This window comes from Coenobita brevimanus, chromosome 10, assembly GCF_032717465.1.
Source record: "Coenobita brevimanus isolate Jiangsu-jjx chromosome 10, ASM3271746v2, whole genome shotgun sequence".
Taxonomy (NCBI): Eukaryota; Metazoa; Arthropoda; class Malacostraca; order Decapoda; family Coenobitidae; genus Coenobita; species Coenobita brevimanus.
In genome coordinates, this window is record NC_136963.1 from 4,503,094 (window position 1) to 4,515,390 (window position 12,297).

Here is a 12,297-nt window from a genome sequence, read left to right on the forward strand (position 1 = left end):
TTTGGTCTGACTCTCCTTTTGTCTGTCTAACTCTCTCTCTTTGGTCTAACTCTCCATTTGTCTCTATCTATCTATCTATTGCCAGACGCCTCAATCCCGTTTGGGGTGGCCACAAACAAATCGCCTCCACGTCGCCCTGTCCCCCGCCATTTCACTGCCCTGCTCCCAACTCACACCCCCCTCTCTCATATACCTCTCCACCCCATCCCTCCATCTCATCCTCGGTCTCCCCCTCCCTCTTCCCCCCTCCACCTCACTCACATACACTCTCTTCGTCAGTCTTTCATCCTCCATCCTCTCCACATGGCCAAACCACCTCAGTGTGTTCCTCATAACGCTTCCTATCACATCCACATCCACACCACAACGCTCCTTTATATCCTCATTCGTCAGCCTGTCTCTCCATGTGACTCCACAGGCTCCTCTTAAATAACTCATTTCCACTGCTCTCACTCTTGACTTGTGTCCTTCCAACAACGTCCAAGCTTCACTTCCGTACGTTAGAGTTGATATCACAATACTGTCATGTAGTAACTTTTTCACTTCCATGCTCACTTCCCTGTTTCTTATCACTGCTGTCAAAGAACCAGCAACCTTTCTTCCTTGTTGTACCCTTTCAAGCACTTCACCCTCCAAACCTCCATCCTTACTCATCACACTACCCAAGTACTTAAACGTACTCACATTTTCCAATTCCTCACCATCCAACCTCGCTGTACATTCACTGACTTCACCTCTCTCAAAGACCATCACTTTACTCTTCCCTACATTCACCTTTAGATTCCGTTTCTTACACACTCTCTCAAACTCATCCACCAAGCCTTGCAGCTCCCCTTCGTCTTCACTCAACAACACAGTATCATCTGCAAACAACAGTACAGGGAGTTTCCAAACACTATCCTCTCTCACCAGGGCCACTCCAACATCCACTACCCTACCTTGTACCTCTTTTATTACCCCATCCATGTACAGATTGAACAACCATGGAGACATGACACATCCCTGTTTCAACCCAACCTTCAAAGAGAAAAATTCACTTAGTTCACCATCCACACGCACTGCAGCCTTCGCACCATCGTACATACTCTTCACAGCATTCAACAACTTCCCATCTACTCCATATATTCTTAACACTTTCCACAATCCTTGTCTATCCACCCTGTCATATGCTTTCTCCAAATCCATGAAAGCCGCATACAACTTCTTTCCCTTCTCATTTATTTTGTCTGTCCACTTTTGTCTGTCTAACTCTCCTTTTGTGTCTAACTCTCCCTTTGTCTGTCTAACTCTCCCTTTGTCTGTCTAACTCTCCTTTTGTCTGTCTAACTCTCCCTTTGTCTGTCTAACTCTCCTTTTGTCTGTCTAACTCTCCTTTTGTCTGTCTAACTCTCCCTTTGTCTGTCTAACTCTCCTTTTGTCTGTCTAACTCTCCTTTTGTCTGTCTAACTCTCCCTTTGTCTGTCTAACTCTCCCTTTGTCTGTCTAACTCTCCTTTTGTCTCAGTCTAACTCTTTCGTCTCAGTCTATCTATCTATCTGTTGCTAGACACCTCAATCCCTTACGGGGTGGCCAGAAACAAATCGCCTCCACGTCACCCTGTCCCCCACCATTTCACTGCCCTGCTCCCAGCTCACACCCCCCTCTCTCATATACCTCTCCACTCCATCCCTCCATCTCATCCTTGGCCTCCCCCTCCCTCTCCCCCTCTCCACCTCACTCACATACACTCTCCTCATCAGTCTCTCACTCTCCATCCTCTCCACTCCATCCCTCCATCTCATCCTTGGCCTCCACCTCTCACATACACTCTCCTCGTCAGTCTCTCACTCTCCATCCTCTCCACTCCATCTCATCATCTCATCCTTGGCCTCCACCTCACTCACATACACTCTCCTCGTCAGTCTCTCTCTCTCCATCCTCTCCACTCCATCCCTTCATCTCATCCTTGGCCTCCACCTCACTCACATACACTCTCCTCATCAGTCTCTCACTCTCCATCCTCTCCACTCCATCCCTCCATCTCATCCTTGGCCTCCACCTCACTCACATACACTCTCCTCATCAGTCTCTCACTCTCCATCCTCTCCACTCCATCCCTCCATCTCATCCTTGGCCTCCACCTCACTCACATACACTCTCCTCATCAGTCTCTCACTCTCCATCCTCTCCACTCCATCCCTCCATCTCATCCTTGGCCTCCACCTCACATACACTCTCCTCGTCCATCTCAGTCTAACTCTCCCTTCATCGACAGGATCTCCGGGATGAGGTGGCCAAATTGGGACGACAGTTGGCCGAGGCGAAGAAACAGCTAGAGAGTGAGACACTGATGAGGGTCGACCTTGAGAACCGCTGCCAGAGCCTCAAGGAAGAGCTCCAGTTTAAGCAGCAGGTGGGCAGGCGTTAAGATGGAGGATAATGATAGTAATAACAGTAGTAGTAATAGGAATAATAATAGTAGTAATGATAATAATACTATTAATAATAGGAATAATAATAATAATAATAGCAATAGTAATAATAATAGTAATTGTAATAGTAATAATAATAATAATAATAATAATAGTAATAATAATAATAACAGTATCAGTTAATAATAATAATGATAATAAAAATAACAATAACAATAATTTTACCTCACAGGTGTATGAAATAGTAATAATAACAGTAATAATAATAATAATAATAATAATTTCACCTCACAGGTGTACGAGCAGGAAGTCACCGAGACAAAGAAACGTAAACAAGTGGAACTGAGCGAGATTGACGGCCGGCTGCAGTCCGAGTACGAGGCTAAGCTGGCCGACGCCCTCAAGGAACTGCGCGACCAGTATGAGGAGCAGCTGAGGTCGAATAGGGCGGAGGTGGAGATCATTTATGAGACGAAGGTGAGGCATGGTTGGAGGAGGAGGATTGGTGGTGCAGTAGTAGTGCCATACGTGGTGGGGTATGAGGCGCACCTTTGTTTCAAAATTACCTTTGAATATCCCCATGCGTCCTGGAGGCCAGACTGGACCGGTTTGCTGGGCTTCATTTACAAGAATGTCTTACACAGATCATCATCACACTGCTTGGCAGCCATAAGTATTTTCGAGAGCAGGGATTCCCAACCTATTGCTCACCAGCACCACTGTGTGCTCTGATGGTCTGGCAGTGCTCCTTCACAGTACTTAAAATTGTGCTCCAGCACTATGTAGGCCAGAGTCTGACAGAGCTGAGGGTCACAGTGTAAGGCTTCTCATCAATTATCGATCAGACCTGCTGATTATAAATGCATAAGCAAACACTGATGCCTGTGTTCCATTGCGGTTGGTTGTAGTCATTTTTTTCTGTTACTTTTATAATATTACAATGATGTGAGTAAACTGCATAACCTGTGTAAGGTGCAGTGTATGTAACATTGGTTAATTTCCCTGGCCAGTCTTCATTGACACTGGATCAGATGCATTGTGGAGGATTAATATACAATTGAAGATTATTTAGTAATATTATCTAATGAGGGATGGAGTGGAGAGGTATATGAGGGAGGGGGGAGTGAGTTGGGGGGAGGGCAGTCAAATGGTGGGTGACAGAGCGACTTGGAGGCGTTTTGTCTGCGGCCACCCTTTTCGGGATTAGGGCATCGGGCTATAGATAGATAGATAATTCCCAAGATAATGGTGGTGCTTTCAGGATTATCCCTGTTCTAGCGTATAAAGACGTTTGATTTATTCGGATACGTTTGTGTGAAGCTGCAGAATGTGGTAAATGTTTTTTTTTGGCGTATCCGGTAGAGCCAGGATTCCGGGGGCTTGAATGATGAATGAATGGAAGTGTGGCCTATTTTGATGGGGCAGGTTTGTGCTGTCTGGACATTGCTACTCTGGTGATGATGTTGGTGATGATTATGATAATGATGATGATGGTGATGATGATGATGGTGTTAATGATGATGATGATGATGATGACTTGTTTACACCTGGCCGTGCAATGGTATGAGGGTTTAGTGGTATAGCAGTGACGTGGAGGGGGGGAGAGGGAGGGGGAGGCCAAGGATGAGATGGAGGGATGGAGTGGAGAGGATGGAGAGAGACTGACAAGGAGAGTGTATGTGAGTGAGGTGGAGGGGGACTGAGGATGAGATGGAAGGATGGAGTGGAGAGGATGAAGAGTGAGAAACTAACTAGGAGAGTGTATTTGAGTAAGGTGGAGGTAGGAGTGGATCAGGGAGGGAGGGGGAGGCCAAGGATGAGATGGAGGGATGGAGTGGAGAGGTATATGAGAGAGGGGTGTGTGAGTTGGGAGCAGGGCAGTGAAATGGCGGGGGACAGGGCGACATGGAGGCGATTTGTTTGTGGCCACCCTTTATGGGAGTATGGGGTCTGGCTGTAGATAGATAGATAGACGGCCACCCCATACCCGATCACGGCGTCTGGCTAAATAGATACATAGATAGATAGTAACTTCCTTTCTTTCCTTTTCAGATGGACGAAATGACGAAGCGAGATCAGAAGGTGACAGAAGACTCGGAAATTCTCACCTCCACCTTGCGCGACAGCCAGAGGAAGGTGCAGGAGCTGGCGTCACGCTTGTCCTACCTCGAAGCAACAAACCACACGCTGGAGGTGAGTCACAAGCGCCGTTTGGGTAGGGCAGCTTGGGGTAGGGTAGGGGAGGGAGGGAGGGACACGGTGGAGGTGAGTAACAAGCGCTGTTTGGGCAGGGCAGCTTGGGGTAAGGTAGGGAAGGGAGGGAGGGACACGCTGGCGGTGAGTAACAAGCGCCGTTTGGGCAGGGCAGCTTGGGGTAGGGTAGGGAAGGGAGGGGGGGATGTTTGTTGTACCTTGAGGCAACAAACCACACGCTGGAGGTGGGTCACAAGCGCCGTTTGGGCAGGGCAGCTTGGGGTAGGGTAGGGAAGGGAGGAGGGGTGTGGTTAGATGAGGGGTGGGTAGGGTTAGATTGGGTTGGGTAGGGAAGGGGAGGAAAGGGTTGGGGAGGGGGGGGTATGGTTACATGAGGGGTGGGTAGGGTTGGATTGGGTTGGGGAGGTGGGGTATGGTAGATGAGATTGTGGATATGTGGGGTAGGGGGGGGTGTGGTTACAAGAGGGGTGTGTAGGGTTAGATTGGGTTGGGGTAGGGTTGGGGAGGTGGGGTATAATTAGATGAGATTGTGGATATGTAGGGTTGGGGTGGGGTGGGGTAGGGGGGGTGTGGTTACAAGAGGGGTGCATAGGGTTAGATTGGGTTGGGGTAGGGAAGGGAAGGGTAGGGTAGGGTGGGGGTGTGTAGGGTTAGGTAGGGGGAGGGTGGAGGTGTGTTGGGGTTGAGTGGAGTACAGAATATTCAGGACAAACCCCCACCCTACAAGCCAGCCTAGGGGAAGTGCCGAGCGTCTGTGCGTGTGTGGTTCGTCAACGCAGCCAGCCCAACATTAGAGGGTTTTGTGGGACTGGTCTGGGCTGGGCTGGGGACGGTTAGAACAGGTTAGGTTAGGTCAGAGCGTGTCATGTTTTGGACTTATCCTGGGGGCTTTTGGGGGGGACTGGGCTGGGCTGGACTGAACTGGGACTGGGACTGGGCTGGGACTGGAACTGAACTGGGACTGGGCTGGGCTGGGCTGGGAGAAGTTAGAATACGTTAGAAGAATTATTTTGACTGGGATGGAGTTAGTTTGTTGGCTGGGTTGGCTTAGGTTAGGTTAGATTGACGTTAGGTTAGATTTGATGATAATTTAGATGATGATGATGATGGGGAGGAGGGGGGAGGAGAAGAGGAAGAGGGGGTAGAGGAAGAAGAGAAGGGGGGAGAAGAAGGGGAGAAGGAGGAACAAAAAAGAGGTGATGATAATGATAATGAGGAGGTAGGAGGAGGAGGAAGAGGAAGAGGAGGAGGAGGTAGAGGAAGAAGGAGAGGAGGAGGAGGAGGAAAAAGAAGGTAGAGGAAGAAAATGAAGGGGAGGAGATGTAGATAGAAGAGGGAGAAGGAAGAAAAAAAGATGATGATGATAATGATAACGATGGTGATGATGATGATGAGGAGGAGGTAGAGGAAGAAGAAGAGGAGGAGGTAGAGGAAGAAGAAGAGGAGGAGGAGAAGAAAAAAAAGTGGAGAAGGAGGGAAGAAAAGGGAGAAGGCGATGATGATGATGATAACGATGAAGGGAGAGGAAGAAAGAGAAGAGGAGGAGGAGGAGGAGGTAGACGAAGAAGAGGAGGAAAAAGAAGAGAAGGAGGTAGAGGAAGAAAGAGAAGAGGAGGAGGTAGAGGAAGAGGAGGAGGAGGTAGAGGAAGAAGGGGAGGAGGAGGTGGAGGTACAAGAGGGGGATGGGGAACAGAAAGGAGAAGAAGGTAATGACGATAACAGTAAACACACACGCCGTACCTTTTACGTCGCCCCCACAGCAACGTGTGAAGGACCTCGAGGCCCAGCTGGAGGCCGAGCGGGATGCCCACGCCCTCGAAGTGTCGGCCTTCAAGGAGGAGATCAACAGACTCGCCAACGAGATGTCACTACAGCTCCAGGAGTACCAGGACCTCATGGATATTAAGGTCGCCCTCGACATGGAGATCGCGGCCTATAGGAAGCTCCTGGAGGCCGAGGAAGCTAGGTGGGTCGAATTTGGCTCCCCCTTGATGCTCGTACTTGATCTGGTTCTCTCGTCTGCGAAGGAAGCGCCCAAATGCCTCTTCCTTAGTGATTTATTTGTGGATATGGCTGGTTAATGATTTGTAGATCATTTATGCAGAGTATGGTGATCTATCTATCTATCTATTGCCAGACGCCTCAATCCCGTTTGGGGTGGCCACAAACAAATCGCCTCCAAGTCGCCCTGTCCCCCGCCATTTCACTGCCCTGCTCCCAACTCACACCCCCCTCTCTCATATACCTCTCCACCCCATCCCTCCATCTCATCCTCGGCCTCCCCCTCCCTCTTCCCCCCTCCACCTCACTCACATACACTCTCTTCGTCAGTCTTTCACCCTCCATCCTCTCCACATGGCCAAACCACCTCAGTGTGTTCCTCATAACACTCCCTATCACATCCACATCAACACCACAACGTTCCTTTATATCCTCATTCGTCAGCCTATCTCTCCACGTGACTCCACAGGCTCCTCTTAAATAACTCATTTCCACTGCTCTCACTCTTGACTTGTGTCCTTCCAACAACGTCCAAGCTTCACTTCCATACGTTAGAGTTGGTATCACAATACTGTCATGTAGTAACTTTTTCACTTCCATGCTCACTTCCCTGTTTCTTATCACTGCTTTCAAAGAACCAGCAACCTTTCTTCCCTGCTGTACCCTTTCAAGCTTTATGCACAGTATGGTGACATTGGAAGGATTTATGTAACATGGAGAGGGTCTTGAGTTGTAATAAGCAAAATAAATCACTTAGGAAAAGGTGTTAGGGAACTTTATGCAGCGTATGGTGATATTGGAAGGATTTATGTAACACAGAAGAGGACAGTAAGGTGTAATAAACAATATAAATCACTTAGGAAAAGGTGTTTGGGAGCTTTATGCAGAGTATGGTGATATTGGAAGGATTTATGTAACACAGAAGAGGACAGTAAGGTGTAATAAACAAAATAAATCACTTAGGAAAAGGTGTTAGGGAGCTTTATGCAGAGTATGGTGATATTGAAAGGATTTATGTAACACAGAAGAGGACAGTAAGGTGTAATAAACATAATAAATCACTTAGGAAAAGGTGTTAGGGAGCTTTATGAAGAGTATGGTGATATTGGAAGGATTTATGTAACACAGAAGAGGACAGTAAGGTGTAATAAACAAAATAAATCACTTAGGAAAAGGTGTTAGGGAGCTTTATGCAGAGTATGGTGATATTGGAAGGATTTATGTAACACAGAAGAGGACAGTAAGGTGTAATAAACAAAATAAATCACTTAGGAAAAGGTGTTAGGGAGCTTTATGCAGAGTATGTTGATATTGGAAGGATTTATGTAACACAGAAGAGGACAGTAAGGTGTAATAAACAAAATAAATCACTTAGGAAAAGGTGTTAGGGAGCTTTATGCAGAGTATGGTGATATTGGAAGGATTTATGTAACACAGAAGAGGACAGTAAGGTGTAATAAACAAAATAAATCACTTAGGAAAAGGTGTTAGGGAGCTTTATGCAGAGTATGGTGATATTGGAAGGATTTATGTAACACAGAAGAGGACAGTAAGGTGTAATAAATCACTTAGGAAAAGGTGTTAGGGAGCTTCCTTAACCAACAGAAATTCTTCCCCAAGTCTTCATCTTCACTTATCAGTTGAGGAAGCTCCCTAACACCTTTTCCCAAGTGATTTATTCTGCTTCTTACACCTTACTGTCTTTTTATGTTTGTCATAGATTGAGTATAGTTGCATGCATTGATATGGTGGTTCTCCATGCTGCTTGATCTGTGGCAGCCTCCCTATTCATTTGATCTCAGACAGCCTCCCTGCTCAATCTCTGGCAGCCTCCCTTCTGCCCACGGGTGACTTTACACTCCCTCTTCTGTCTTTCTTTCCTTCATTCTTTCCTCTTCCTTCTGCCTGTGGGTGACTTTACACTGAGTGACAAGCCAAATGGTTTCCTTTACACCAGGAAACCATTTACTATGCTGGGTGGTAACCATAACACCAAATTTTGGCGCCTGGTGGTTTAGTGGGTAATTAAGGTGCTCCAATCGGATTGAGCCGGTGCAGGTTTATATCCAAGGGGTGGTTGGGGTTTATTGCTCATGTAATGCCACTCAGGGATGAGTGAGGCTGGTCACTCTCATCTTAAATGTCAGCACCAACTTGCCTAGCCCCGGCCTCCTACGCTCCTCATGGGGCAACACAGGATTGGATGATGGATGGATGGATGAAAGAATGTTACTACTACTACTTTTGCTACTATTACTACTACCACCACCACCACCACACACACCATCCCTTCTCACCACCACCACACTCACCATCCCTTCTCACCACCACCATCCCTTCTCACCACCACCACCACCACCACCACCACTCACCATCCCTTCTCACCACCACCACCACCACACTCACCATCCCTTCTCACCACCACCACCACACTCACCATCACTTCTCACCACCACCACCACACTCACCATCCCTTCTCACCACCACCACCACACTCACCATCCCTTCTCACCACCACCACCACCACACTCACCATCCCTTCTCACCACCACCACACTCACCATCCCTTCTCACCACCACCACCACACTCACCATCCCTTCTCACCACCACCACCACCACACTCACCATCCCTTCTCACCACCACCACCACCACACTCACCATCCCTTACCACCACCACCACCACCTCATCCTCGGTCTCCCTTTCCTCCACCGCCACCACACTCACCATCCCTTCTCACCACCACCACCACCTCATCCTCGGTCTCCCTCTCCTCCACCACCACCACACTCACCACGCCTTCCTCCACAGACTCAACATATCCATCAGCTCCTCAGCCAAGGGGTCCGGTGAGACTCCCATCCGCCGCACCCCAATCCGCGCCGGCAAGCGGAAGCGAGGCGCAAGGGAGGAAGAGGTGACGCGCTCTGCCTTCCGCTCCTCCGCCAGGGCCACCGGAGACATAGAGATTGAGGAGGACTGCCCCGAAGGAAAGTTTGTCAAGTTAAGAAACAAGAGTGTGAAGGTGAGTGGGTTGTGGGAGGGGAGGGAGGAGGAGGAGGAGGGTGGTGGTGAGGAAGAGGAGGAGGGGGGTGGTGGTGGTGAAGAGGAGGAGGAGGAGGAGGGTGGTGGTGATGAGGAAGAGGAGTAGGAGGAGGAGGGGGGTGGTGGTGGTGAAGAAGAGGAGGAGGAGGAGGGTGGTGATGGTGAGGAAGAGGAGGAGGAGGGTAGTGGTGGTGAAGAAGAGGAGTATGAGGAGGAGGAGGGTGGTGGTGGTGAGGAAGTGGAGGAGGATGGTAGTGGTGGTGGTGGTGATGAGGAGAGTGATGATGATGATGATGGGGATGGGGATGGTGGTGATAGTGATGATGATGATGATTGTAGATACTGCCTGCCTGTATGTTTTGATGATAGTGATGATGGTTCTGGAGTTGACTTAACCATATCTGTAGTGATGATAGAGGTACTTGTGGTGGTGATGAGGAGGAGGAGGGTTGTGGTGGTGGTGGTGGTGGTGGTGGTGATGATGATGAGGAGAAGGTATGGTGGTGATGATGATGAAGAGGAGGATGGTGGTGATGATGATGATGAAGAGAAGAGGGATGGTGGTGGAGATGATGAAGAGGAGGAGGATGGTTGTGGTGGTGGTGGTGATGATGATGAGGAGGATGGTGGTGGTGGTGGTGGTGATGATGATGAAGAGGAGGAGAAGGTATGGTGGTGATGATGATGAAGAGGAGGAGGATGGTGGTGATGATGATGAAGAGGAGGGGAAGGTATGGTGGTGATGATGATGAAGAGGAGGAGGAGGATGGTGGTGATGATGATGATGATGATGAAAAGGAGGAGGAGGAGAAGGTATGGTGGTGGTGATGAAGAGGAGGGTGGTGGTGGTGGTGATGATGAGGAAGAGGAAGGTGGTGGTGGTGGTGATGATGATGATGATGATGAGGAGGAGGAAGGATGGTGATGATAATGATGAAGAGGAGGAGGAGGAGGATGGTGGTGATGATGATGAAGAGGAGGGGAAGGTATGGTGGTGATGATGATGAAGAGGAGGAGGAGGAGGATGGTGGTGATGATGATGATGAAGAGGAGGAGGAGGAGAAGGTATGGTGGTGATGATGAAGAGGAGGGTGGTGGTGGTGGTCATGATGAGGAAGAGGAAGGTGGTGGTGGTGGTGGTGATGATGATGATGAGGAGGAGGAGGAGGAAGGATGGTGATGATAATGATGAAGAGGAGGAGGAGGAGGATGGTGGTGGTGGTGGTGATGATGAAGAGGAGGAGGAGGAGAAAGAATGTGGTGGTGGTGATAATTGATGATGGGGTTGGGCTGTGGTAAGGAGGATGGCGATTGATGATGATGATGATAGCGATGGTAAGGATGATAGTAACGACATCAACGCTACCCTCCCCCCGCAGGACGTCAACATCGGAGGGTACCAGGTCATCCGTAGGGCAGGGGAGGCTGAGACCGTTTACAAATTCCACTCCAAGGCCAAACTGCCGGGCGGAGAGAGCGTAACGATATGGTCCTGCGATCAGAGTGTGACCCACGACCCTCCAACGACCCTAGTAATGAAGAACCAGAAGTGGGCTGTGGCTGACAAGATGACCACGAGCTTGGTGTCTACTAGTGAGGTGTGTATCTATCTATTTGTTTATCTATCTGTGTGTACGTTTGTTTTTTGTCGTCCCCAACCACCTTGTTGTGAAGAGCCAGGAGTGCTCTCGAGTGTCTGCCCTTTCCTATCTCCTCCCTCCCTCTTCTGTCTGTCTTTCCTTCATTCTTTCCTCTTCCTTCTGCCTGTGGGTGACTTTACACTCCCTCTTCTGTCTTTCTTTCCTTCATTCTTTCCTCTTCCTTCTGCCTGTGGGTGACTTTACACTCCCTCTTCTGTCTTTCTTTCCTTCATTCTTTCCTCTTCCTTCTGCCTGTGGGTGACTTTACACTCCCTCTTCTGTCTTTCTTTCCTTCATTCTTTCCTCTTCCTTCTGCCTGTGGGTGACTTTACACTCCCTCTTCTGTCTTTCTTTCCTTCATTCTTTCCTCTTCCTTCTGCCTGTGGGTGACTTTACACTCCCTCTTCTGTCTTTCTTTCCTTCATTCTTTCCTCTTCCTTCTGCCTGTGGGTGACTTTACACTCCCTCTTCTGTCTTTCTTTCCTTCATTCTTTCCTCTTCCTTCTGCCTGTGGGTGACTTTACACTCCCTCTTCTGTCTTTCTTTCCTTCATTCTTTCCTCTTCCTTCTGCCTGTGGGTGACTTTACACTCCCTCTTCTGTCTTTCTTTCCTTCATTCTTTCCTCTTCCTTCTGCCTGTGGGTGACTCTACACTGAGTGACAAGCCAAATGGTTTCCTGTACACCAGGAAACCATTTACTATGCTGGGTGGTAACCATAACACCAAATTATGGCGCCTGGTGGTTTAGTGGGTAATTAAGGCGCTCCAATTGGATTGAGCCGGTGCAGGTTTATATCCAAGGGGTGGTTGGGGTTTATTGCTCATGTAATGCCACTCAGGGATGAGTGAGGCTGGTCACTCTCATCTTAAATGTCAGCACCAACTTGCCTAGCCCCGGCCTCCTACGCTCCTCATGGGGCAACACAGGATTGGATGATGGATGGATGGATGAATTATAGTAATAATAATGGAATGTTAATGTGAA

The 12,297-nt window shown here is 48.7% G+C and overlaps 1 protein-coding gene across 2 annotated transcripts in view; it reads left to right on the top strand.

Annotated features, from left to right (window-relative positions):
- LOC145410131 (lamin-like) overlaps positions 1-12,297 on the top strand; it is an 80,924-nt gene that overhangs the window by 32,200 nt on the left and 36,427 nt on the right. For both annotated transcript variants that reach the window (XM_080280330.1, XM_080280334.1), the window contains exons 4-9: positions 2,255-2,392; positions 2,706-2,888; positions 4,464-4,604; positions 6,386-6,591; positions 9,438-9,651; positions 11,051-11,269. In XM_080280330.1, coding sequence (XP_080136456.1) covers positions 2,255-2,392; positions 2,706-2,888; positions 4,464-4,604; positions 6,386-6,591; positions 9,438-9,651; positions 11,051-11,269 — 1,101 coding nt within the window. The remainder of the gene's footprint in view (positions 1-2,254; positions 2,393-2,705; positions 2,889-4,463; positions 4,605-6,385; positions 6,592-9,437; positions 9,652-11,050; positions 11,270-12,297) is intronic.